Source organism: Chelmon rostratus, chromosome 13, assembly GCF_017976325.1.
Source record: "Chelmon rostratus isolate fCheRos1 chromosome 13, fCheRos1.pri, whole genome shotgun sequence".
Classification (NCBI taxonomy): Eukaryota; Metazoa; Chordata; class Actinopteri; order Chaetodontiformes; family Chaetodontidae; genus Chelmon; species Chelmon rostratus.
This window is the reverse complement of record NC_055670.1, coordinates 19,132,541-19,160,443: the sequence shown is the minus strand read 5'-3', so window position 1 is coordinate 19,160,443 and position 27,903 is coordinate 19,132,541. Positions and strand designations below refer to the sequence as shown.

At 40.4% G+C, this 27,903-nt stretch overlaps 1 protein-coding gene across 1 annotated transcript in view; it reads left to right on the top strand.

The window, feature by feature from the left end:
* The window catches only part of lrp1bb (low density lipoprotein receptor-related protein 1Bb), a 243,376-nt gene that overhangs the window by 105,002 nt on the left and 110,471 nt on the right, over positions 1 to 27,903 (top strand). The window contains exons 8-18 of the mRNA XM_041951416.1: positions 10,369 to 10,591; positions 12,146 to 12,338; positions 12,491 to 12,634; positions 13,868 to 14,104; positions 14,668 to 14,848; positions 19,048 to 19,267; positions 20,105 to 20,294; positions 21,549 to 21,671; positions 22,001 to 22,144; positions 23,516 to 23,641; positions 25,361 to 25,474. Coding sequence (XP_041807350.1) covers positions 10,369 to 10,591; positions 12,146 to 12,338; positions 12,491 to 12,634; positions 13,868 to 14,104; positions 14,668 to 14,848; positions 19,048 to 19,267; positions 20,105 to 20,294; positions 21,549 to 21,671; positions 22,001 to 22,144; positions 23,516 to 23,641; positions 25,361 to 25,474 — 1,895 coding nt within the window. The remainder of the gene's footprint in view (positions 1 to 10,368; positions 10,592 to 12,145; positions 12,339 to 12,490; positions 12,635 to 13,867; positions 14,105 to 14,667; positions 14,849 to 19,047; positions 19,268 to 20,104; positions 20,295 to 21,548; positions 21,672 to 22,000; positions 22,145 to 23,515; positions 23,642 to 25,360; positions 25,475 to 27,903) is intronic.

Here is a 27,903-nt window from a genome sequence, read left to right as displayed (position 1 = left end):
TTTATGAACTGTACTTTATTTAACAGCTTGGGTTACCACTGTAAGTCACGCGGTCTCATCAACATCATTACCTGCTGGTTTCTTAATGACGTGGACAGTTTTGTTGTGGTTCGCAGCATCTCTGTGTTCTCCCTAAATGCTGGTCCGCCATTGGAAAGCAACACGGTGTGCTTAAACCTGTCTGGTACCCTCTGAATCACCTCACAAAAGTCAGGCTTATTTTTCTGTGATTCCGCTGTAATCGCACATGACTCACACACATATAAGTGCCCGTTCCGCTGTGTGTCTAGAGGGATGATAGTATGGATATAGAGTCTGCTGGCCCACAGGGGAGCTGGACACGCAGGCCGCTGCCTAGATTGACTGCTGAAGGCAGAGGTTTTCCAAGGCTTCTCCCTGCTTCTAATTGGTGAGACATGGGTACAGCTTTTTTCTGAAGATGTGAGCCTGAGAGAGGTCTGTCAGCCTGGAGCAATGGAGTGAAAACAAACGAAATAGGCGAGGTGTTAGATAGCAGCACAGTGTGAGGAACAGTGGTTATAGAATATGCTCTGGTTTGTCCATTTTTGTTGTTATTTGATTCTCTCTCTGTATCCCTGCCTTTCTTACCATCAAATAAGGCTTTTTTTATTTGCTATAGGAAAGCTTTTTGATGGACAGCCTTTTCTTTTTTTTCTTTCAAAAGCTTTTTGGAGGAGTTTGATTGACAGTCTGGTTTGCTCATCAACTATAATTCTTATCAGCATTTCTAAATTTAAGCTCCTTGTGAGTCCCATTTTAGTTTAGTGTGTACTGTTTATTCGTGACTGGAATGGATGTACTTTGTCTCCGAAAATCTAATACAGTTATGCATAGCAAGATCAAGCCTACACTAGATGAAAAGTATGTTGGATTCACTGTTGATCAGTATGAGAATCAAGATTCTGTGTTAGCATCACGCCTCTGAGTCAACACTGTCCCCTGGGAATTAAGTCTAAATACTCCTCATTTGTGCCATCATCAGTCTGGCATCATTTCATCAGGTGAAAGAGATGCTAAGTGTTTTTTTTATTTTATTTGTTTTACTGATGGGAATGTCGTTATCTTTGCAGGTATTGACCAAAGCATTAAACAAATCTAAGTTTTGAGCAGATGATGGAGTTAGATTCAGCATTAAAGGATCAACAAAGTTATTCCAATTCATCCTGTGGGGCCACGGATGCTTGGCAATCTATCTGATCATTCACAATTTGTCAAACTCTACTTGGAAACGCAAATGTGAAGCAAATGCATCTCAGTCTGAAAACTGCAAATCTAGACAGAGCAGCCGATGGAAGTTAACTGTTCCCTGCCACTGCTGTTCAAAATGAACAGAAAGCTACTGCTAAAGGAAAAATAAGAAAACAACTGGAGTACATGCCTCTCATTAATTGTCAGTTCTAGTGTCTGTTCAGTGTTTTGTTTCACTGGAAGACACATGCTATGTTTCACTGGTCCCATGCAGCGTGTTTTATCAGGGGTCCTCATTTCCAGAATCCAGCATGGATCTCGTTGTAGCTGCAGAATGCACAAGTACAGCATCAGCACCATCTTAATCCCAGAAAGCTATCATTTGTATGCCACGTGGACGTGCACCTGTTTGGGGAGCTGGGTTCCTCGCTGACGCCGACAGTTTTTCAGCACAGCCTGGTCTAGGGTTCAAAGGGCAGCCCATCTCTCCCCTGACGTGACTTTTAAGATTAAGTCGGCTTCCCGTCGCTCTCTGGCTAGCTCGTTATCATTGGGCGCTGTCGGAGCTCCGTCCTCACAGAGCCACAGGAAGGCAGCGTGGCAAGCCTTCCATGTTAATTACTGTATGTGCAGACCTGAGCAGTTTTGAATGCTTAAAGTTGCAGTCCATGTGATTTTTGCTTTCAGTTAAAGGACAGTTCAGTTATTTGTCTGATGTTATTCAGTCCCTATTGTAAGGAACACATTAGACCACATGTAACACCTGTTTTCTCTGTATCAGTCTTACATTCCTCTGGCTCCCTGTGTCTTTTGGAATTGATTTCCAAGCCCCACTCATGGTTTTTGAGCTACTAAATGGTTTGGCTCCTCTGTGCATCACACATTGTCTATCATTTTATGTCTGCTCACATATCCCGAGGTCCTCTGCAGCATGCCTTCTAAATGTCCCCAAAATTACCACAAAGGAAATGGGAAATGCTGCCTTTATTGCGCTTGCCTCCAGGTTATGGAGCTTCTATGTATCGCAGAGGCAGCCTCACTGGGAGGCATTTAAAAGCATTCTGATGCTGTTTTTATGCCTGCACGTTGGCAACAGCGGTGGCCAATGGCATTATGTTTTTGGGTTGCTTGTACATATGTATGCTAATTTAAATACACATAACTGAAGGTGATATCTCAGCAATGCCTTGAAGGAACATCTTCAGATTTGAACTGATTAGATTTTGGTGGTCAAAGGTCAATGCCACTGCGACCTCACTTCTGTGCCATTTTTGTGAAAGCATTATCTCAAGAACGCCTGGAGGGAATTTGATCACATCTGGCACTAACGTCCACAGGATGAATCGATGAGAGTTTGGTGATCAAAGGTCAGAGTTAATTATGCTAAAAATGTGTCAAAGGTCTCATAGGTTAAAATGACGAAGTGATGACATTTTTCCATCCAAAAGGTCAAAGGCCAACTTCACTGTGACAACATAATGTTCAGCAAAAACACCTTTCTGGCCATTCGTGGTCAAAGGTCACTGTAACAAGACAAAACACATTTTAGGCTGCAAGTCAATGATTCATCCGCTAATTATGACAAAATATCACAAATATGTCTCATAGGTTAAAACGATGACGTGAAGACAGTTTATATCCAAAAGGTCAAAGGCCAACTTCACTGTGACATCATAATGTTCTGCAAAAAACACTTTTTCTGGCCATTATTCAATGCCGTAACTCAGGAACAGAAGGGCAGATTTGGTCGGACACTGAATTGGTCACACTAATCTCGGGTGTCAACTAGTGTTAAATTTGTCAGCCACTTTTTTATTTAGTCTTAGTCATGTTTCAAATGTTCTTTTCAGTTTTCATCATGTTCAGTCAACCTCATCCTGTCTTTTTTAATGAAGTTGTACCCGACAAAAAGTCTGGACACTTTAGTTTTATGTTCGTCAAAGAAGAATTATTCATTATTTTTGTCCTTTTTTTGTCATGTTGAACATCTCGTCTACTACATCTGCGACACCAACCGACTCGTCAGGCACACAATTAGAAGCGCACACAGCATATAACGGCGCAAAAATTTGAAGATAATTGCACAGTTTTGAGAGAAATTGCACATGGATTTAAATTTCACACCTCTCCTTCCTTTCTCTCCTCTGTTTTGTCAATGAAAACAAAGAGGTTTGGGTTAAGTTTTTATCTGACGTTTTAGTCTCGTCTTTTTTCATCAACATTATATTGTGGTGTAGCCGCAGTTAGTACTTAATGACGTCAGTGCAATCTTGTCTTGACTTAATCAGGGAAAAAAGGGGAATTTGAAGTGAGGTAATAAAATAAAAACTGGTGACCACCTTGACACCTTGAAATCAAGAAAATTATGACCACTAGGGGGCAACATTTTCAAGTTGTGCTGCTTCTATTTAACTACATTTTAGAGATGACATTTCTTTTTGCTTTGCCCCTACTTAATGTAATGCATTACAGTGTAACTTTACAAAGTAATGTGTTACTGTAATTCCACTTCTGCAGTAACTACAAATTACTTTTTCAAATAAAAAAAAAACACAGTTACAGTTACTGAAATTTGAATGGGCTTGTAACCCATTACGACTGTAGCAAAGCTTATTTAATGTGTACATCCAGCAATGTGTGGGTGTTCTACATCTAAAAGATAATGGGTACCATGATAGATCATATTCAACTGTTGTCTTGTCCCACACTGTACAGCAACACTAAAATAATAGCTGACTGAGTTTTAAAATGTTGAACAAATTGGACATAGCACTACCTGGAGAACTAATAAGTAATTTTAAATTTGCACCTCATGCTTCGGCAAAGCCTACTTCCTCCATCATCATTACAGTTAGTGCCTGTAAGCTCTAACAACTGTCCACATCAAGCAGAAACAGAGCATTAAATGACTGCAGTGCTTGTGCCACCTCATGAATGTAAGACAAATATTCACTTTTGGCTCTGGTTTGGATAACCAGCCCCTGAGAAAAATATCCAGGCCTTTGGATGGCAAGGCGCCCACATTTCTGCACTGTCCACTTCTCATTTGATTTCATTTCATTTTGCGCCGGGCAGGTACAGCGTACAGTTAAATGGGCTGAAAGCAACGTATCGGCTCCAACAACCTTCTTCCTTTCTTTCTTTCTTTCTTCTTTTTCAATGTCAGGTCGTTGGAGTAATTTGAAAGGCAATATAATTATACCATGTACTTGCTCTACACATCTGGCCTTGGTTGTAAATAAAAAGGTGGCTGGTTGTCTGAGGTGTTTGTTGCAGGCCCACAGCAGGTGTGCAGCTACAAGTGAGAGAAGTGCAGGCATCAATATTAATTGATCATAATTGATCATGATTTATTTTTTATGTCTTTTATCAAATCAAAGTATGCTGCTCTGAACTTTTGATGTTAATTTGTAAAACACTCTCTGTATGTTGATTAGACAAGGGTCACCAGTATCAATGATCCTTATCATTGTCATCACTGTGAGGCTCTCTTAATGTAAATGACATCAGAATAATGTACGCTTAAAGTTCAGAGTGAGTTACATGTCTCCCCTAGCTCCTGTTGTTATACCAGTCAGCCTCTCTGATTTCACACAGCACATATACAGCTTATATAAGGTTGGCTGGCAGGAGGTCTGACATGTTTGATGTGTTTGCTGCATTCCCGTCTGGTGCAGCAGGTGGCAGTATGTAGAACATGAGCTGTAACATCTATTGACAAGGAGTCAGTCACAGAAATGGCCCCTGCCAATAAAACAGGAAGAAGAACAAAAACAAGAAGGATGAATGTAAGAGGGATGCAAAAATGGTTTGAAGTTTGGGCAAGTATCTCACTAAATGAGTTACTTGTGCAAACTTAATGGAGATGCAGGCAAGTGATGCTTTTTGTAAAATGTGCCACACAGATCTTCGTGCATCAGGTGGAGGGAAAATCAACAAACCTGCCGAGCATAAAGGGACCCAAGAGGTGCAGAAACATGATCCACCATTGACTGCTTTTATAATCTCAGCCATCCATTTTCACAACCACCCTCTCCGACCAATTGTGTCTCTCGCCAGTAGCCTTTGTCAGAATCACAACTGAAGCATAAAGTTTAAGTGACGTCCTTCAAGTAACACATGAATAAACTAAGAGCTGAATTTATACACCCTTTTTTGTTTTCATTTGTATAATGCAGGGATCTGATTCTGACCACCTAATCATAGTCACTTAATGCAGGAACTAGTTAACCAGATCCTTGTTGCTCTGATATTTTAAAGCAAGTGGTAGCCTAGTGCTGATTTTAGGATCCACTGTGTGTACCCTTGCCTAAATGTGGTAAGGGTGGTGGGACAGCCCAGGGGTGCCGGAAAAATTCCCATAGGTTAGGGTTGCCAGCGCGCTCTCATGCTGCCTAAACTCATCTCATGCCAAATAAGAGGAGGCCTCAAAGCGAGTCCCTCACCACCCCTCTCTCTCTGCACACAGGACAATGTCTGAACATCGGGCAGAGGCGCACACACATACTGCTCCAAAATCAAAAAGCACCTTTAATGTAGGCTGGGTAGTTTTGCCTCATTTCGCTCTTCAATTTCACATCTGTGACAAAATGAATTGTTTGATTAAGACAGGTTTGGTTTGATGAATTGTTCTCACCAACAATGTCTCCTCCATCCACTGAATGTAATCTGCGTTTTCCAAAAACATGGGTTTGTAGCTGTGTTGTAGTAGGCTGTATTGCACTGAGAAAGTGGCCGGAGAGTGTGTGTTAAAGGAGGCAAGAATGTGTTTTAGATAATTATAATAATCCTAATAATTTGATGGATAATGCTAATATGTGTTTATTCGTTTATTTATATTGCAATATTTATTGATTGACATGTGACCCTAGACTCATTCAAATATTTAATTGCTAAGCCCCAGATCTCCACTGACCCTAGACCATCCCCTGCTGACATCTAAACAGACAGCAGACAAGCTAGACAGGCCAGCGTCTAATGAATGCATCAGTCTGCAACAGCGCATCATGCATTGGTATTTATTCTAGCTTGTCTTTATCAGACAGTACAGTTGGTTAATAGCTTAATTTAGCTGCCAAGGTGTCAGAAGATGAATTGCCTTGGTCGTCTTATCAGTTAATATGTGTGAAAGCATGTTTGACATAATCAATAAGAAAAATATGACAAATACAAACAAAATAGTTCAGCTAAGAACTGTTTCCCTTTCTTCTATTTCTGGGCAGGCTATCCGGTTTAATCAAATCTAATTTGTTTGCTTTCTGGACAAAATTATCCTGCGGGATCCGCTGGCTCTGCACACTGTGTTTTGCTCCATTTACTTTTCATACAGTTTCACTGTTTGTAGATGAAGCTACTTGCCTCCAGAATCTCCCGAGAGTCACATTTTTCAAAGCTTTGTTCACCCCTGTCCTCCTGACTCCACATTTTAGCAGCAAAATGTAGCCATAAATTCACTAGTATGCAGCAAAACGGTCTCTGAAGTGAACAATTTTCTGGGAAAGATTCCTTGGTTAGGTTTTGTCTCCCAGTTTAAGCTATGATGTCTGGAGATGCAAGTATGTTGATCAACCATATTTATTCATCATTGACCATGATTATCAACTTGGCTTTTCATCTATAGATGCTTTAAGTTAAGTAGTGATGACCACAACCCCTCTTGTGAGTACTGCAGGCCTATTCATAAAATGCACCGACTTCCTCAAAACCTGATCTCACTCAAAACTAAAGGGAAAGTTGGCAGGTTGTAAGCTATGATTGCTGCTCAGGGGAGGGGTTGCAGTGAATGGTCGCAGAGTAATATGCATGTGCACCTGCTGAACAAAGACAGTATGTAACATCCTAAAATGGTTACTGGTTTTAGCTGGTCTTGGCTGGCGTTATGCTGGTTTAGTTGGTTTACCAGGCTGGGTAAAACGGTAAAGCTGGACTTGCTGGTTTGTCAGTATGGTTGGCCAGCTTGGTATGGCTGCCACCCAGTCATGCTAAACTGGGTTCTGCTGGTCAAGATGATTGGACAGCCGACTGGCTGGGCTAACCAGTAAAGCCCAGCTGGTAAGATGGTCAAGCTGGTTAAGATGTTTGGAGGCCACTCAGTTAGATTGACCAGGCTGGGATGCAGCAAAAGCCAAGCAAGGATCATAATAGTCTCTGTTTCCTATGAAGAGGAAAAAGCAGGTTGAGAAATTGAATTAATGCGATGCTTTTTACAGTGAAATATATGAAGTAAATAGGTATTTCCCCAGCTTTAGTTTCATAGTTTAAATAGAAGAGAAGCCAATGACCTTAGATTCCCTTTTCTTGTGATGTGACAACACATTTACATTTGAAGCTGCACAGTGTGGTTTTGGAAATACAACCAAGAACATTTTTCCTGAACAACACAAATTTAGACTTGGCACATGTGAACCATGCCATTTAAGTAATGACCTGGAGTTTGAGTGCTGCCTCTCATCTTAATTTCTATTTAATGAACTGAAACAGGACTGAGACAGCAGTTAACAGCAGTTGGTGGTGATGCAACCCTGCATTCACTTGTAGAAGGAAATCCGACCTCTCAAATCATCATGGCTGTGTACACCATGAAATTATTATAATACACTTAAAACTAATAAACAATAGGAAAAAACTTGGTAAGGATACATGTGTACCCCAGCAGGCACACACACACACACACACACACATGCACACACACACACACACACACACACAAAAGTATGGGTTTATGGACTGTGAAAGAAAGTATGCTATCCTTGAAGATGCACAATGTGCATAATAATAATAATAATAATAATAATAAAATAATAATCACATTTAGTCACATTTTTAAGTTCTCGTTGAACGAGGGAATTTCCGAGCGTCTTTGAATGCATCTCGACTTCAACTGCGCAATGCCGGACCCACATTTCTGCTGTCGTACTGCAGGTAGGTAAATATGTCTTCCCGCTCTTCGATAGCAGTTTAGATTGACATTAAACTTGGCGTCATAACCGATATGGCGTTTACACATTAAAGTAAATAAAACCTATGTAGCATTACTATCCATATAGTGTTAGCTGAACTGACAATAAAATAGAGTTTAAAGTTTTTTTCCCCTGTAAATACGAAATAACGTCTCTGTAAAGCTGGAAAATGGAAAGGATAAACCTGCCATGATGTTAATAACATCCAGCTATCGCCTAGATACCAGCTAATCCTCAAATCCATGTAAGAAGTGTTTTTAAGGCCTTAATCTGAACTCCATCGCTCCAATGCTTGTGTGTATCTTTTCACTAGTTTTATCTGTTAGCCAGCATTAGGCCAGGTGAAGTAAATGTAACCGCCTTTCTGCCGTAAACTGAATTAGCTAGTTTACACATGTGTTTGTAGCGGGCGTTTGTTAGCTCCTCTGTCAAGATTGTTAGTTGTGTGTGAATTTATGTGGTCTGTGTGTGTGCATTCAACTGTGCAGAACTGAAGTGCTTACAGAGTTTATGTACATTATTTGGGTAAAAATGGTGATACCTGATACAGTTTAGATTGAGCAACATTTGCCAGCTGTCCAACACACACACACACACACACACACACACACACACACACACACACACAGACTGACAGACAGACAGACAGACAGAGGGAGAGAGATAAGACAAAACCAACATCTTGTTTCCTCTGCTTGACAAAGAAGATTCAGAAGCTGCGCTTGTTTGGTGAGTAAATGAAAATCTGAACTGAATTTGACAGCATCACTTGACTGTGGATAACTGCTAAAAACCCCCTCCTGAAGTGATTTCAGTCTAAGAGATGAGGGACGGATTTCACATTCATTGTTTAGCCAAAGCTAATTTGAGGGTTCAGCAGTCTGAATTAGACAAATCAAGTGGACGCCTTCCAGAGTTATTGTAAGTCATTAGTCATTTTCACATGAAATTTAATCAAGCAAAACAAAACAGAACCTGCAGAATTGTACACTAAAAAGAGTAACTGTAAGACAGCCACTGGATTTGTCCAACTTGGACTGCTGAAGCTTCAAATTAGATTAATTTGAACTTTGGAGTGCATTTTTTCACAGTTTTGATCTACAGATAGCATCATATATTAATAGAGCAGGAACCAAACCCACACAATTTTGAGATACCCCTACCCAGGATAGAACAAAACATGACCATGTTTTTCATAACTGACGTCTCCTTCATAAAATGGGTGGTCATAATATTTCTTTTTGCTGCAGAAGTCATTAAATTCAAGTTATTCCTGTGTCATTTTTGGCCTACTGGTTTGATTGACATGTTTGTTGCACTGATGGTATTCTACACTCCAAAGCAACCAAAATGTCACAATTGTGTTATTGTGAATCAGCAGCCTTTTATATAAGGTCTCATTCCAGGCAAAAATATCAAACAGTTAATTTTTCTTTGTTTCCTTTCAGGCTGCCTCCATCAGGGGCTGCAGGGCCCGAATGTTGTCATGGGGAGAGATTGAGAAGAGGAAGAGGAGCGTGGGGAGATGCATGACAGGAAAAAATGCAGGGCATTGTTAAAAAAGATAAAAACATTGAGTTCATGCCGGGGAGTCATAAGTTTTGTCATTAATATGAATTCATTTTAAACTTAAAGCACGGTTACGGTTACTGCTTTTAGATTATTATTATTATTATTATTATTATATTATCATTGTTGTTGTTGTTGTTATTATCATTTATGGCTTGATGTTGCTGTTGTTCCAGCTTGTATTGTTATATATTGTAGTAATTGTGGTTATTGTTTAAATAAAACGTATACATGGTGATACTCTAATTACTTTCTTAACAGATTTTGTTCACTTCCATGTAGTTTGTTTCAGGGTAGTTAATTGGTAAACTCGTGCTGTGGGTAGCTGTCTGAAATTCACTATGATCATCCGTCCTGGTCACTGAATAAATGCCAATCTTCACCGGCTAAATACCACCACTATAGGCTGCTTGCCAGCAAGCCCAGAAAGCTGACCGGTTTGCTGGTCTGTGCTGTTTTTTTCATTAGGGTAGGGAGTACGTTTTTCTGTCCATATTGTGCTCGTGATTCACTCATATGTGGAAGAAATATGTCTTCGAAGAACAAGCCAAAGAATGAGACTGCTCTCTCAACAAAGTAAACCTTATTATCCTTTACAGAATTTAATCATTTAAACACTCCCACTCTGCAGAATGCTCTTCTTCACTGACTACGGGAACGTGGCCAAGGTGGAGCGCTGCAACATGGACGGCACCAACCGGACTCGGCTGGTGGATTATAAGATTGAGCAGCCTACTGCTGTGGCATTGGACGTGGTCAAGAAGCTGGTGTACTGGGCAGACGCCTACCTGGATTACATCGATGTGGTGGATTACGACGGCAGGAACAGGCACAACATTATCCATGGGAACCAAGTGAGTGTCACATTTCACTGTAAGCGCTGCTTTTTGTCTTTCATGGCCTCCGCATCATAAGCACATTTTCCCTCTTCATTTGAGAGACTCCAAATTATTACATGAGTGGCGGTTTCTTGGTTAATTTTCTCATTTAGGGCGCCGTGCTTTATCACTGTGAGACAGGTGGTATATTCACTGCTTGTTGTTGTAATTCACTCTTCATTTTCATATAAAAGGTCTTTTGAATAGAGGATAGATGGTTTATTAAATTGAAGGAATTGAACCACATGTGTGGCAGTCTTGCAAATGAGCATATCAATATCCTCTGTCCTGTAGTGCACTTTTGAGGCCTTTCATCACAGATTATGACTATTCATTTAAACACCCTTTCAAGCAACTTGGGCTGGATTTATGAGGGAAAAAAAGCACCTTATTGTGTATGCAGATGTTCTTTGCATAATATTGCCTCCTCCATTAGTCTTTGGCCTCATTAGACAGACGATTTTCACTTCAGATGTCATGCAGCTCCTATGTTTTCCATAGTCTCTGGTCTTTTCATAGCAATGATATCAGTGGTCAGAAGTTTTATTCACTACATTACAACTTGTCATGTCATTTTCCAATAATAGTTACTCGATGTGCAATCTGTATATTTCAGTCTTTTCTCCCAAAGTTTTTTTTTCATAGTAAGAAAAAAGTGGAAATGAATAAATAAATATTCATTTTCAACTCTCAAAAAAATATCCTCCCTGTATATTTACTATTGTGGTCAGGTTAAAAAAAATCTGATTGGCTGGAGAATTGTGGATTGATTTTATGTAATGTGACAAAATATTGTAGTCCTTGTGACTGTTGATTGATGCTCGGGAATAATTTTGCACAAGATGGCCTTCATTTTGCTATGCTGGCTACACTCACAAACACACACACACACATAATTTCATCTTAATTAAACTTCTCTTGTGTTAATTATGTACCACAACCCTGCTTTTCTATTTTTTCTCTTATGAGAGTGATCCTAACTGCTTGATTGCAAATTGTACCAAATAGCATGCATTACATAGCAAGTATGGTCTGTGCACACCCTTTTAAGGAGTATGCATGAGATTGCTTTGAAAGTTCCCTTATAAAAGTACTGTTCTCAGGCCAAATTCCACAGAGAGAGATGGTTGAGTGGTTGTTGTTTATTTATTTATTTATTCCAATGCATGTTTCTTGGTGCCCTTGATGATAAAGTGTGACCCAGCGAGCTTAGGTGTATTTACTGTGAACACAGCTCATCTAGCCATGTCGCTTTGTGTGTCAGTCTGCTAAATGTAGCATGGAGGCTGTGGCGTCAGGGCCAGCACTGTCCCCGTGGAGTCCAGCTTTTGACCCCGTGTGGGCTGCCAAATGTATAGACAGCCCTACCACCTGCTTCCGGCTCCCTCATGCTTCCTGCCTGGCTAAGGATAAAAATCCCCTCATTAATTTATTTTTGTTTTTATTTCCTTTGTATCCCTCTTGTGGTTTTGCTTATTTCTGGCTTCAGGGATGATATTAAATAACACCACGGATCCTCTTGTTTTTCAGGTGTCGTACATTTATGCATTAGCTGTGTTTGAGGACAGCCTCTACGCTACCCACTCCGACCCTTCCAAAGGGAGTTCCTCTGTGGAGGTGCTGCAGATCCACAGGTTCAACATCTCAGCGGAGAGCAGGACACTAGCCATCCTGGGGAATACGCGAAGACTCCGTGTTTACCACAAACTCTCTCAACCAAAAGGTAAAGGACATTTTCTAAACAGGTTAATGTGCAAGCATGTGTCAGAATGTCCCGCCACCTTGTGACTAACAAATTGGAGTCTGTTTTTGTACAAAATAGGATGCTTCATTGGCTTCTAATGATTCCTCTGTCGTTTCTGATTTTGTCAACAGTCAGGAGTCACGCATGTGAAACACTTTCATATGGAAAGCCAGGTGGATGTTCCCACATCTGCCTTCTGAGTGGCAGCTACAAGTCCAGAACCTGCCGCTGTCGTACTGGCTACAGCCTGGGCTCTGATGGACAGTCCTGCAAAAGTCAGTGTTTATTTTGCCTTGGTTGTAACTCCATTAGTGCGTCATTGTGTGTTTTACTACATATTCTTTTTATTTAAAAGATTGTCATTGGCAATGCTTTCTTTTCTTCACGAAAAAGAATCCTGACTTATACGTGAAAAAGACGTTTTGCATGAGTGGTCTTCTTGATATTGACATGCGCCTGTAAAGGTCATGTGTCACGCTAGTGCCGAGGGTGTGCCACACACGCTTCAGCCATAGAGTGACAGTGATAAAGATGAGCACTGGTAGACACAGACCCATTTGAAAGTGACATTCTACTATCGACCTGTCGCAAGCCTGATGGATTATTGCCATAATGAGGTTTTAAGTTTGTCTGCATTTGTTGGCTGGTCTGATCAATTGCTGGACATTGTGTAGTTGACAATAAAAAGCAGAAGATCAAATTGATGACACAATCTGAGGGCCCACCACTTTTCGATCGGGGTAACGAAGCATTGGGAGGCTTGCATGACACATTTGATTTATTCCCCTCTCATAGATGTTCTGATGACACCAGCTATCTCTCTCTTGCTCACGCTTTCCTCTCCCTAAGCATAATGAGATTTGGCACTAAATGGTAGTGCTTCTTCATACAGCAGTCACTGTGGGGTTTGATATCTAGGTCTCTTGCAATGCTTAATTGTCTCCTGGGTAGTTGGTCTCTCCCTCACAAAATGATAAATTGAAGTGAGGCATGTGTGGTCCTCACCCCCAGCATCCCAGTCTCTTGGGTAGGGGCTTAGAGCGAGGCGAGGTCTACTTCTCTCACTGGAAGCCCTCCTTCATTTCTCCGCTTGCATCTCGAGAGGATCCCAAAGGGTTCGAGAACATACAACCCCCTGAGTGGCTGGTGGGCCGCAGAGGAGTTGCCTCAGCTTTCTAGGCCTTCTGTTTGCCTTTCTACCCAGACACCTTGTTATTTTAGATCAGAAGCAGTGTTCAGAGCCAAGGTAAGTATTGCCATTGTATGTTTGCTCAAGCATTTTCCTTTTTCTACTGTCAAGGCAGCTTTGTAGCAGGAGCATGATTGAAAGTGCAGTCATTGGCACTGATTACTGGCTCCATTAAAGTGAATGGATGGCCGTGGCCCTGGCTCACATATAAGAACAATGTGGCCGGTAAGAGGGTTTAATGCTGGGATCAGCATTGATGAATTAGGCCAATTAATTGACAATAATTGTAAAAAAGGGTCCGTCCTTTCTTGCCTTGTAGAGCCCAAAAATGATCTCTTCCTGTTCTACGGTAAGGGACGTCCTGGTGTCATCCGAGGCTTAGATATGAATGTCAAGTCCAGCGATGAGCATATGGAGCCAATCGAGGACCTGGTCAACCCTCGAGCCATCGACTACTACGCAGAATTGGGACACATTTACTTTGCTGACACCACCAGCTTCCTTATTGGACGGCAAAAAATAGATGGAAACAGCCGAGAAACAATACTCAAAGATGGTAGGTCTTCTTTTACTAACTGAAGCATTGCCCTAGAATAGATTAAGATGATTATAGGCAGTATTTCATGCTAGAAATTATTTTCTGGCATTAATGTGAAGTAAAAGCCATTACACACACTCTTAATCTCTTTTAAACAGGTTTTTCTAGTCTGGCAAAATAGTGCTCTATAGACAGACTGTTCTCAGTTCTTTATGATTATACAAACAACATTTCACCAGCAATAAAGAACCCCTCATTTCACTGTTGAAAAATCATTCATTACCACTGAGTGACAACAAAATTTCTTACTAAACAATGTTTCATTGCCTGACTGATTAAATAAACAAAACAGCAAAGGAAAATACTGCATATTTGGAATGTGATTTTGTTAATATTAAGTCCTTGATGATTGCATTCATAATTATTTCCCTTCGTGGCTCTATGGGCAAAATAAACAGATGTAGTTTGTAGAACCAATCAAAGTCATAGTACTTTTCATAGATGTTTTCTTTATACTGACCTTAGAAAAGTTAAAATTAGATAATGTATTTAGAATAATATATCTGGTGATTCTGTTGTAGAACTGGACAATGTTGAAGGCATCTCAGTGGACTGGATTGGGAATAACTTGTATTGGACCAACGATGGCTACAGGAAGACGATTAGTGTTGCCAGACTGGAGAGAGCCTCCCAGACCAGGAAGACTCTGCTGGAAGGGAATATGTCACACCCCCGGGCCATTGTGGTTGACCCTCTTAACAGGTCTGGAAAAAAAAAAATACTCTGTGAATTGTGTTGTATGAAAGAGACACTTCCTGCAGTCAGTTGTCACTAGCTTTTTCAAGCAAAAAATGCTTTTAACAGGTGCAAAGAAAAGAAATGTCTGTGGGTATGTAAATGAACTTGCTACAAGCAGGCTGTGGGTGAATAAGTTTAAAAAATAGGAAAGAAAAATAATGTCCTGACGTTTTATTCTAATATTTACCGTTGCAATTTCCATCAACCCTGACAGTCAGTGAAAAAAGCAATTATCTTCCCACTCAAATCTTTTGGAGAAGTATGATTTCTATGATCTCGCTTTAGCTTTTAGGTCAGTTACCATCAGATCCTGCATTTAGTTAAATTCTGGTTAAATTAAAGTGTTAAATGAAGGTATCTATTTATTTCCCTGAAAGTGATTAAATGATAATTTTATAATCTATAAGTTCTGGTACTAAACACTTGACCAGTGCAGGACTACAGATATATATATGCATCTGTGCCTCATTTTTTAAATATATTGTAGCATAGATTTAATAGGATTGACAACTGGAAGTTTAATTATAAAAAAAAGATTTTAACCTAGCAAATTAAGATTAAATGTAAAGCCTTAAATTGCTGTAAAATATATGCCATGACAGTTTGTTTTTGCATCTTTTTTGCCTTAGGTACCAATGCAGGGATTTAATCAGTTTTTTTACAGCCACATTTTAAGCAAACCAATGTAGTCCATGAACCGTGAAGTAGGGGGAAGTTATGCGAAGGGAGAATACTTCTGTGGTGTGCCATAGGCTGATTCATGGTATCCAGATTTCTGAAAGCATCTGACAGATGCCTCTTGCCTCGTTGTTGTTGTACATACATAAACTATGTATGTGGTATATGGTTCTAGTTAGCAAAGACCATTGTGCCTGTTTGTAGATCGTATATCACTTTGCTTCAAATGTTAATCCTGAAGATCATCTGTTTCAGCAGACATCTGCAGTGACTGATGATCGCATGATGCGCCTTCCAAACTAAAACGTGTAAATGTGGGGGCCATGTTCCGCCACCCCCAAGTAAACCAGCATGTTTAACTGAGACAACAGCTGTTGTTTTAACGAGAACAGGGTTGTGTTTTGATGGAATAAAATGGTGCCTCAGCTTGTTGCTTGAACCTAAACCAGGGCTACCAGTTCTCTGTAGTCCTTATGCATCAGCTCCTTTGCATTTCTGTATGAATTTAAATGTGGAAGACCCCACCAGCAGAGATGGTATTTTGAGGAGATGCCGCAAAACTCAAATTCATTGAATGTCTTAAGGATCTTGAGGATTAACACTTTAAGGCTTAAATCGTATTAACACACACCAAATCCATAACAGTCAGAGATTAGTTTTCAATCCGCGAGAGGGTTGTTCCAAACATTTCGCCACACACATCTGTTTCACCAAACCAAAACTCCAACCTTGTTCTTACTTGGTTTTCATGTTTTTTGCTTCCTCTTGTCTCTAACATTTATCAATACTTTACCGAATTACAGTTAAGTCAACAATTTGCCTTCTTTCTAGTGTTGTGTCTTGTTCTCTATCCTGACAGGGACACTGATCCAAACAGTCAAATACATGCCACACACTGTACATGTCAGAGTGGATTTATCACACTGATTAAAAACATGCCGATTTTAAAACATCAAATCTATGCCTATCCCTCATAAGTTAAAAAGAAATTGAAAGAACTGTGGTGAGAATGCAGCCTTGAACTTTTGAGACAAATGAGGAAATAACATGCTGGCCCTTTTCCAGAATTTCAGCCCTGACAGATATACTATAGCAGCACTATTGGTTGTGGGCAATATCATGTCATGTTTTTGTGTGAGGATTAATAGCGTTCACTTCTACCCTCCCACTAATAGCACAAATGATTAGAAAAGCTGGTTTCGGGCTTCTGAGGGAACAGTCAGCCAGAACCCGTCAGTCCTTTGATCTCTATCTGCTCTGCTGGAAGGGTCTCTTCATGCAAAGTAGATACACCTCCCCAACTGGTTTCTTGACTACATTCTTGCTACCTTATTTTTTGCTCTGTTTGCCACTTCTAGTCTGTGTTGACATGATAAGGACTACTAGTGTCAACTTAACAGTGTCATAGCCTACCTCACTATGACCCGATTTACACCTGGTATTAAAATACGATCTCAATCCAAACATGTTATCCAGATAAGGAAAAACAGGCTAATGCAAGGTGTAAATGTATCACCATCAGATCTACCTGACCACCTCTGGAGGTAGTCTGGATCGCACTGTATTCGGTTCTTAGTTAGGAGTAAATGGTTGCTGTTCAGATTTTGAGAGTGAGCAAGCGAGTAGGCTGAAAGAGACGCTCCTCTAATAACTGATTACAAGTCTATTCTGTGCCATGGAAGAGCAGAAACATGCGTTATGCAACAGAACCACGTGAAAAAAGGAAGGAATATGGGTGGGAAATGAATGCTGTAGAGTAAGAAATAACTGTGTGTGTGCCTGCAGCTGATCTGCTGTTAAGGCAAAGAATTTATGTAGTTCACATGCCAGCACTGCAGCACGCCAGGACAAACTGACACAATATTTTTTTATACAAAGAGATGAATAACTTAATGTATTTCATTTGCAGAATATACGAGAACAGACAAATAATTCAGAATTTGTTGTAGACAGTGTTTAATAAAGTTTTCCCTAACTCAGCAACAGACAAAATTCCATGTTTTTTTAATTACAGAGATCCAATCTCAATGAGGATAACAGGAAGGCATTAAAAAACAACCAGTTTTAAATACAAAGGCAAGATCGGATCTTGCCTTTGTATTTAATGGGGTTTAGCTGGGGTTTAGCTTAACTGATGTGTTAGGAATCTCACACAATTGTACAAGTATTCACTTAAAAAAATCCATGCACAAATAATATTTGACTTGAGGAGCGGATATTTTACTTATTGTCACAACACTGTTCTCACTTATTGGCTTTTGCTCAAAAAATACTTAAGTAATTAATCAATTGTCATAATTGTTGCTGAAAAAAATAATATGGAACATGAATAATTATCACACATCAGTTCTTTACAATAGAATAAAAGACGTTTTTACATTTCTCTTATTGTGACAATGCAATTGCATGGTGTCCATTAGTCCATTTCACACTGTCTGTGTATGTCAGTGTGCATGCAAGCATGTGTGTGCGTGGGTGTGTGTCTGCATGCACGTGTTGAGGATTGCTGAATATTTTAAGAGCTCGTAAAGATGACTATATGACAGAGGGAGTCTTCATTCACCTCCATATCCCATTCTGTTTCATCTTCCCGTAGCCAGCCCTCTATCATTGATGAGAAACAGGGGGCCACATGGCTCAGTCAGCAACACTCAAACAGAGCAAATCCCCTGGGCATGGTTACTGGAGAACAGATCACGTCAAATCGTTGACCCAATCACATTTCAAACACCACAGAGAGCCCACTGAGACTTGCATTCTCGGCACACACAAGACACACTGAAACTTTTTTTTTTTTTGTGGGGAATATGAGACTTCAAACTTTGCCTTGATGTGCAGTCAAGCAGCACTTAAACTTGATAAGCCTGAATAATTTCTTAGGCTATGATGCACTCTCTTTTGATTGCTGTGGATGTTTGATTATTTGGTTTTACATATGGGAAATATGGATTCCAGTGTGTTTCCATTTCAGCCGGGGACAGTCTTGTCATGATGTTAAACCCAGTCTTCTGGACTAATGGTTATATGGTTGTATTTGGCAGCACGGGTTGTGTTCAATATAATGTTGCCTGTATGAATCAAAGCAGCATGTGAAATATTCAGTGGGGAGCACAGTCATGCCTTCCCACGGGCGTACAGAACAGAACCCACAAGGCACATTTCGCTGTGATATGGAATAAATCACCTGCAGAGAAGCCTGCAGAAAGATATTGTCAATTGTGTTTGATGGATAAGAAATCAAAGCAGGATGCTGCTGCTGAACCAGCAATCACAACCATATAACACCAGTGTCAAGAAGTAAAGGCACACATGAATGAGGAGCCAGACAGCTGAAATGAGCTGCCTTAGTTTGTGGAATGTGATCAGTGCTTGGATCTGGTGGTGATCTATTGACTTGCATGACTTGCAGGTGCTGCCTGAACTAAAGCAATTCCTGATTATGTCAATAACGGTACAATAATCGTGTGTATCTGTATGCATGATAGCTGGATGTACTGGACAGACTGGGAAGAGGATGAAGTCAATGACAGCATAGGGCGGATAGAGAAAGCCTGGATGGACGGATCCAACCGCCGTATTTTTGTCACCTCCAACATGCTGTGGCCCAATGGTCTAACACTGGACCACAGCACCAGTACCATGTACTGGTGTGACGCCTACTATGATCACATCGAGAGGATTCATCTCAATGGGACTGGAAGAATGGTGAGCTTTCTAAATGTGGAGATCATGCAGAGTTGTGATGATGTAGAAACATATATGCAGGAATACTTTTTGCTGTAGTTCTGTTAGACTTGAGTGTTGGTATGCGTGTTATAGTTTAATAGATGGCCAGAGGGTGGATTTCAAGGGCCCAATAATCAATACTGAATAAATGTGTTCTTCTAATTAATTTGTCTTCATTTTATTGTCAACACAATCTGTAGTCGTTTTACACCCTAAAAATGTCCGCCAAACAAATCATTAATGAATAAATATGTCATTAGAATTGTTTGGCTTTGTTAATCAAGGCATGATTAAGTCATGGTAGCTGTTTTAAAGTCCGATCACCACAGAATCTTGCTGTATATTTATTTCATATTGTTACCGTGTTCATTAAATATTTAATCAGTGTTTGACTTTTCAGTTTCAGATCAATATTACATGTTAATATCAGGTTCCAAAAATGATACAATGTTAATCTGCAGAGCAGTGATTGAAAACTGCTCCCCTTCCCGCAACAACTGCCAACAAGACAGCTCTTCATCTCCAACTGCTCCTGCCGACTGTGGTTGCACTGGCTTATTAAACTAATGAATTATTTGCAAATGGTATTTAATCAATGCCAAGATTCTAGCAAACATTATTATAAGCGCCATGTGAATAAATTTGTGCGAAGAAACTGAATCACATTTCTCATATACTGTGATCAAATAATTTCTGAGCCCATATTCAAACAGCGAGAACCCTGTTTGAGATGATTGATTTTTTTGTTGCTGATGGTGTCTCTCCTTAGCTCTCCTAATCTCTTGATTACACTTCTGTGTTTGCTTCATGTTGCAGGTGGTGTACAATGGAAAGGAGCTGAACCATCCATTCGGAATCTCTCATTATCGTAATTTCATCTTTTGGACCGAGTACATGAATGCGTCGGTCTTCCAGCTGGACTTGTCCACCGGTGATGTCACTCTGCTGCGGAGCGAGAGGCCACCGCTGTTTGGGCTGCGTGTCTACGATGCACAGAGTCAGCAAGGTTGGTTGCTTTTCCTTCATGTGCTCCTTATCCAGTGCTACTGAAACATACCCTAAAGTGGCTATTTTGCACTGAAAAATAGAACCTCTCTGTGCTGTTTGCCCTGGCATTTGAATCCCCTAAACACATTTCTTTAATGGAGAGCGCTTAATATAATATATACACCAGAGACTTCGTCTGTACGCCTATTGGTGTCAAATTTCATGGGGTAAACCTGTGCACTGATCAGCACTGACAGTGACTTTCAAGTCGCTTGAGGCTCCACTCTGTGAAGTTAAATAAGGTGACCAAGATTTGGAGGGGTTTGCTCTATTCTGTAACAAATGATGATGGATTCACGCTGTTAGAAAGCTGAAAAGAACAGATAGGAGAGGAGTCGGGTATGGCTGACAGTGGAGAACTGCACTGACCCTTGCAGCAGGCATTTTGTTTTTGTTATCCCACAATAGGCATGAAAAAACACCAGACACTGCTCAGACACCCACGGCACAATCAGTGAAGGTTGATGCTTGATGCTCTAAATATACAGAAATAAAAATTGTACGCAGTCCAGTGACTTGATGTTAGACTCATGACGTGGGTTTCTTTAATTCTCAAAACAATTATTTTCATACAGCAACAGTTAAGGCACTGATTTTGAATTGAAAAGTGTTATGCCAAGTCTACGATGCCGATGAACGGTTGGCTACTGCAGACACAGCCTAGTTCACACCATACAGAGAATTTTTGCTGGACATTCTCCATTGTTCATGTCACTGAATAGATTAATTGGCTGTCCAGTCCTCTGAGTATTACTGATTGGCTCTTACAAAACCAAAAGCTTTATCTCATTGGTTCAGGCGCCGCCTTTGGGCTCTGTGTTAAATGGAAGTGACAAAGGTGTCTTATGCCTTAACTTTGTATGTGACAGTATTTTTTTTTCTTTGGAGAATGTCGGCTTTGTCCAGAAAGACAAATTATTCCCCCAAGAAGGATAAAAATGTCAAATGTCTCTCACCCACGCTATTCCCAATAATTCACTTGACATGTGGTTATAGATCACATGGCATACACCTGGCATGTGTCTCCAAGACAGGAAATGAGTTTTGTACCAATGATATCATTTATTCTTGCAGGGTTAACAGTGACCCCTGAACCTCTGCTGTCTGCTGCACAGATAGACAAAACAACAGAAAACCCTTGTCACTTAAAGAGGGCTTTAGAAAATGTATCTTTGAATGAGCAAGACACCTTATTTGGGATCTATTTCTCCAGGTGACAACGCATGCAGTGTGAATTATGGGGGCTGCGGTACCCTCTGCCTTGCCATCCCAGGAGGCAGAGTGTGTGCCTGCGCTGACAACCAGGTTCTGGAGAAGAACAATGTCACCTGTGCAGGTAGGAGGACATAATGAATCAGACAGACCGAGAGGCCTAAGATCATCCTGTCCCAGTATACTGTAATCTTGGCATCATCCTATGGGACAAAGATCAAATAATAACCGTATCTATTCACATGCAAATCAGCTACTAAACAAATAAATACAAGTCGGAAATCATCCCACTGGGTTTCCAGAAATATAAGACAAATCCCTGTAGTTTCACATCGGGTCATCAGACATTATTAACACGCTTTTGTGCTATTATAGCTATGCCAATAATGTCTCCTAAACACATATTTCATAGGAAGTCTCTCGTTGATTTTGTCTCGCCACTGTTTCTCCCAGAAGCCTCCGGCAGTGCTTTAGAGCCGCAGCGATGTAAAAGTGATGAGTTCCAGTGCCATAATCATCGCTGCATACGGGCCTTGTGGAAGTGTGATGGAGATGATGACTGTCTGGATGGAAGTGATGAGGAGAGCCACAGCTGCTGTGAGGATCTTAAAATAAGTCTGCACTGCTGGCCACCGCGCTGCATGCAAATACACACATGCACAAATACATTGGGTTACATATATTGTGCATGTTGATACACTTATGTGTACAACCATGCACCAAGCAAGAAAAGCACATTCTTTTTCAGGCTGAGTCTCTCTTGCTGTCATCTTCTGTGTTCCTAAATGTCACCGTCGGGGCGAGTAGTGGTGAAAAGTGTTCCTCCCCCACACTGCTATTTCCTCTTACGCTCCTGCTGAAGTGGTTTTGCTCTTCGATAAATCAGGTGGATAAACACGTTGTTAGATGCTTGGATGCTGGTTATTACATTTTGGAGTTTTTTTTTCTTCTTTTCTGAAGGCAAAGCACAATAATCTAATCCTCTGCCAGAATGATCAGAATTTCAAAATCAATTATCTGCTCTCCAGAGATATGATACACAAGTACTCTAACAATCTACTAACGTGGTTTGTTTTGGTGGGTATAGAGTGTTTTACTTGAAAATAAATTGATGTGCATGCCAGTTGTACTGTATCAAGGGAATGTTATGTTTTGAGGAGCTTTGGTTGGTAGTTAGAGTGATGTGAAAATGCCGGTATAGAACAGAAAATCAAGGCACTAAAACCACATAACAAATAAACTGAGGACCACTATAAAAATGTTATGAGACTCCATTACTCTCTATTAAAGGACAAACCACGAAGTAGAAACATGAGTGAGATTCACCTTAAAACATCATTCCCTTTTATGGTTCCTAACGTGGCCGGTCTACCAGTGCTAGATTAGTTGAGCTGTGGACTCAATGACATCCCACTAAGAGGCTCGAATATACTCTGACCCTGAGAAAGATCACATGGCCTGGCGTTTTAGTAAAGCTTTAACATTAAGAAACCACAGCATTTTACCTACAGCTGTGGATAGAAGCTGGAGAGGTCTTTGATCCTTTATACTTTTAGTAAAGGAGTTGTGAAATATCCTTTAGCTTTCTTGTTGTCCGTTCAGTTTGTTTGTTGGTTGGTTGGTTGGTTTTGTTGTCTGTCAGCAGGATTATGGTACGACTATTGGCCCTATTTTCATGAAACTCATTAAAGGGTGTAGTATGGACCAAGAAAGAACCTATTAACTTCTGTAACAGATCCGAATCACGGAGCTGATGCACAAATTATTTTTCACTTTTATTAATATTTGCAAATAAGACATTTGGCTTCGGTGGAATGAACACCATGCTGCTTTAAATCCAGTGAACATAGTAGAAGAGTGGCCTTGGTGAGGTCTACTCAGCTCAGAGTACCTTTCTATTTTATTTCATGTATGAGCTGCAAGGTCACTGGCTGACTTTTATTTTTTTGCTGTTTAAACTGTTTTCAGACAATCACACCTGTCCCATCGATCAGTTCAAGTGCAGCAACAATCGCTGCATTCCCAAGCGATGGCTGTGTGATGGAACAAATGACTGTGGTAACAATGAGGATGAGGCCAACACTACGTGCTCAGGTATGTACTGTACCACATTCATGTTTTTCTTACAATATTATACCCAGTAATAAATGGGTTCTGTATCCAGATATGTTATCCGGATAATAAATAATCACACCTGGTGTTTTTAATGTGTTTTTGTTATTCTCTTTGAGATCAGATCTCCGTCGTCCAGAGCAAGTTTTGTGAGTTGTTGAGTTAGGGGAAAAATTTAGAAACTTTGTGAAACGCTGTCTATGGCAAATTCTTAATTGTTTTTCCCCCTTGTATATTTGGCAAATGTAATACATTAAGGTATTTCTTTCTTTGTATGAAAAATATTGTGTCAGTTTGTCCCACTGCAAGTGCAGACAAGACAAATTATATGCCTTGCTAACAGCAGATCAGCTGCACAGATGAGTACAGCTTACACTGTAGCACACAGTTATTTCTTACTGTACATCATTAATTTCCCTCCAGTATTGCTTTCATTTTTCATGCAGTTCTGAATCTCCTGGTGAATTCATGGCACAGAAAAGATGTATAATCAGTATTTAGAAGCGCGTCTCTTTCAGCCTGTCGCTTACTCGCTCTCTAAATTAAAACAATCACCTATATTTTATGCTAGCTACAGGTTAATATCTGTGTTACTGTTGTGTACAGATGCCAGCACATTGTATGGATTATGTTTACGTCTACCTAAGATCCAAACACAACGTGAGCCGGACTACCTCCAGACATGGTCAGGCAGAACACATTCACGCCTTTCATTAACATGCCTTTTTCCTTATATGGATACCATGTCTGGATACACATCATATTTTAACACTAGGTATAGATGGGGTCTTAGATTCAGTGTAGCATTGGCTGCAGCTTGATGATTTTATGATTATATTGGCTGTGTATAAAATAACTTTCTGCAATGTCAGCATTTGATCTGATTGATCTGTGATCTGTGGTTCTCTTTGCACACTGACTGATTTTCAATCTGACATATTGTGGATTCAGGGTCAGCTTTTTAGATGATTATGTACTTTTGTATTTGTATTAGTAATACATTCCAATCAAGCTTGTGAAGACTGTAAGATTTAAAAATCGAGCTCTCTCATTGATACAGTGAGACATAAACCATTTTTCTCGTTCGTCGTTCAACATATTTTGTTAAAATTCTCTCACTTCAGAGGCTCTCCCTTGAAAATAATGTCCAGTCTTGTCACGGCAGTCATCACCATTATCCCTTGCAGCTCTCAAGTAGTTTCAGTACAGTGCAATCAATCTCATTGTGTGAGAGCACTCCCCAGTATCAAAGAGCTGTAGCACCTACGAGAGGAAACTATCAGGAACACTTACAGTATACTGTATCAGATTGCCTCCCATGTCTTCAATGGTGTCTCTCAGGAGCTTTTTATCCTTAGAGGATCAATCAATAAGCATTAGTGGGAGGCTGATGAATGTTCCCACATTGTCAGATTGACATGCATATCCCACATCAGCAAGACATCACTTGCGTGCTGTCCATGAGTGTGTTCCACCATGGCTTTGCAGCATATAACTTACGGCCAGTCAAGCAACCGCACATTTCTAATGGGCTCCGCACTTTCCGTGCTGTACTGTGTGATTGAGTCATAAAAAGTTTGTACAGGGCCGGACATTGACATCCTTGGTGATGTAGTGGTCGTTTGACTTGTTCTGCACGGTCTGCATTGACTTGTGTATGCACGTGTGATTGAATTAAGTGGCTTCTCCCTTCTTTCTCAGTCCAGCCCTGTCAGGCTGACCAGTTCTCCTGCCAGAACGGACGATGCATACCTCGAGCGTGGAGCTGCGACCGGGAGGATGACTGTGGGGATATGTCTGATGAAATGTCATGCAGTGAGTCACACATGGCTATTTACCACATATTCATTCATTTACTGCTACTGCGTGTTGCTCTGTTTGGTCAAGATGTAAAATAGGCCAGCTCAATGAATGAATCGAATGCTAATGAGGGCATTTAGGGCAATATCTAGTTGTTATTATTCCTCACAGTTAATAACGTTATGCCCAATTTAACGCTACAGTGAATACAATGTTCCTTACTGGCGTATAAAATATTTGTGAGGAATGATAGGGTGTCACTTAACACTAGCGATTCCATGGCTACGTCATCAAGCAGTGAAATTTCAGAATTCACTTTCCTTTCTTCACTTGGAAATCTCAAAGTGACGAATTTATGTATTTGACTGTGCCAGGAACTTGTCAGCATTTTGCAGTTCTTGCTAATAGAGGTAACTTCAGGTTTCACCTCTAATGGATGCACAGATCAGAACAGTGTGTGCTGAGCAGTCCTCACCATGGATAATTTGAAGTAATTTGATAAGTGCGTTGTAAGAAAATGTCTTCTTTTTTTCAGATAATGTCCTTAAAAGCACGTCACAAAAAAACAAGTAATTGCAGGCTAAGTTGATAGAAATAGCTGGACCTGTGGACTGTGGAACATAAAGATTAACAGTTTGTCGCAATACATAAAGTAAAGGGAAAGGATTTTGTTTTCAGCAAGGTGGCTCTCGCACTGGCATTTTCTTTCGGTAGCTTGACCTCTCTGTCAGTCCACCGCTTTAGTCCTGACAAAATATTTCAACATCTGAAGTCAGGTCAAAGTTGTTTGTGTAGCACATTACATACAATGAAGTGAATAGGATGGATTGCGATGACATTTGGTACAGATATTGTTGTTGCCCAGAGGATGATGATGGTTTTGGTCCAGGCGATTGGGCAGGTTCACATGAAATTTTGAACTGACATTCATTGCTCCTGGACAATGAATAAATCCAATTTTGGTTTGGTTTGGTTTTTAGTGAAATTTAATGCCAACTATTGGACGGATTGCCATGAAGTCTGAGACAGACATTCATGTGCCCCTCAGGATCATTTGTAATAACTCTGGTGATCTCTTAACTTTTCCCCCAGTGCCACTGTCAGGTCAGTTTTAGCTTGTCCAATACTTTGACCCATCACTAAAAAATTGCAGAACTTATGACATCCCCTTCAGTGTCAGATGGACTTTGTGTTTAGTCTTAATTAGCACGTTTATGCATGCCAACATGCTAATGTAAGATAGTGAACATGGTAAACATTATACAAACTACACATCTGAATTTTATTGTCATTCACTGGTGGCGTGCTGACATGAGCATTTAGCTCAAAGCAACACTGTGCCAGTGTACAGTGTCACTGTAGACTGTTAGTCTTCTTGTATATCAAGACACCTTAGAGTATATTATTGTGCTTGTACTAAGGCCAGTAACTCAGAAGAAAGTCTGGAAGCTGTGTCACGAGTCTTTCAAATCGTCTGTGTGTTGCATTAACATATACGGTGCCATGCAGCATAAAGCTTAAGTTTGGCTTCTACCAACAGTTTAGTGTACCTTGTGGTCAGATTGATGACATTTTGACAGACTTGAAGGAACTGATGTGTCCTGATGATTGACAGACACCTGGCAGCCAATTAAAATTTTTCCCTGACAATCTTAAAACATTTTTGCTGAAGGAAACACTCAAGTACTTTTGAAAACGCTCCATTTTTTGTGAGTTCTTGAATATGTTGCTTGTCTCTTTTGCATGCATCACTTTATTCAGTTGAGAGAATTTAATTATTGATGCTGTATTCTTTGGACCGAAAACTAGACATGTCCTCACTGATGGCATCAGCTTGGAGGGGGTGGTGCTGAGTAAACTTTTGTACAGTAGTTCACTGTTCTTAAGTCGTGTCTCTGTGGTATTATACATGCAAACTGTCGCTACGGTTAGTAAAAGTTAATCCAGAACAGTCTATGTTCTGGATTAATCTTGGAAAACATAAATGAGAAAAATGCATGCCACGCTTTGATGGCCTGAGCTTTTTGGAGTTCTTTGAAGAGGTATTTAACCTATTCAATGCAAGAGAAAAGAGCGAGTCTAAAATACGTTTTTAGCAGGAATGTTGAACTGGATGAATTACCAGCACGCATTTAAAAGATGGGGGTAAAGGTTTTAAGATTCCCCTTTAATCACTATTTGTGTTCAATCAGCCTTTTACAGTGATTGATGTTTGCCAAACGCTGCACTGTGCTGTATCGCCTCAGCCTTCCTTTGTGTGTCCTAAGCTGCTTCAATACGCAGTCACAAACAGCCAGGGTGTAAGCAGTAATTAAAGTTCATGCTCGGCTTCATTCAATCATAATCAAGCTGTGCAGCAAAACATATTCTCTCCCATACTGTTGTCTGAGCTTCCTCAGGCATTACTTCTCTGTAGGCACTCTACTGTGCAGCTCTGGCAGCTC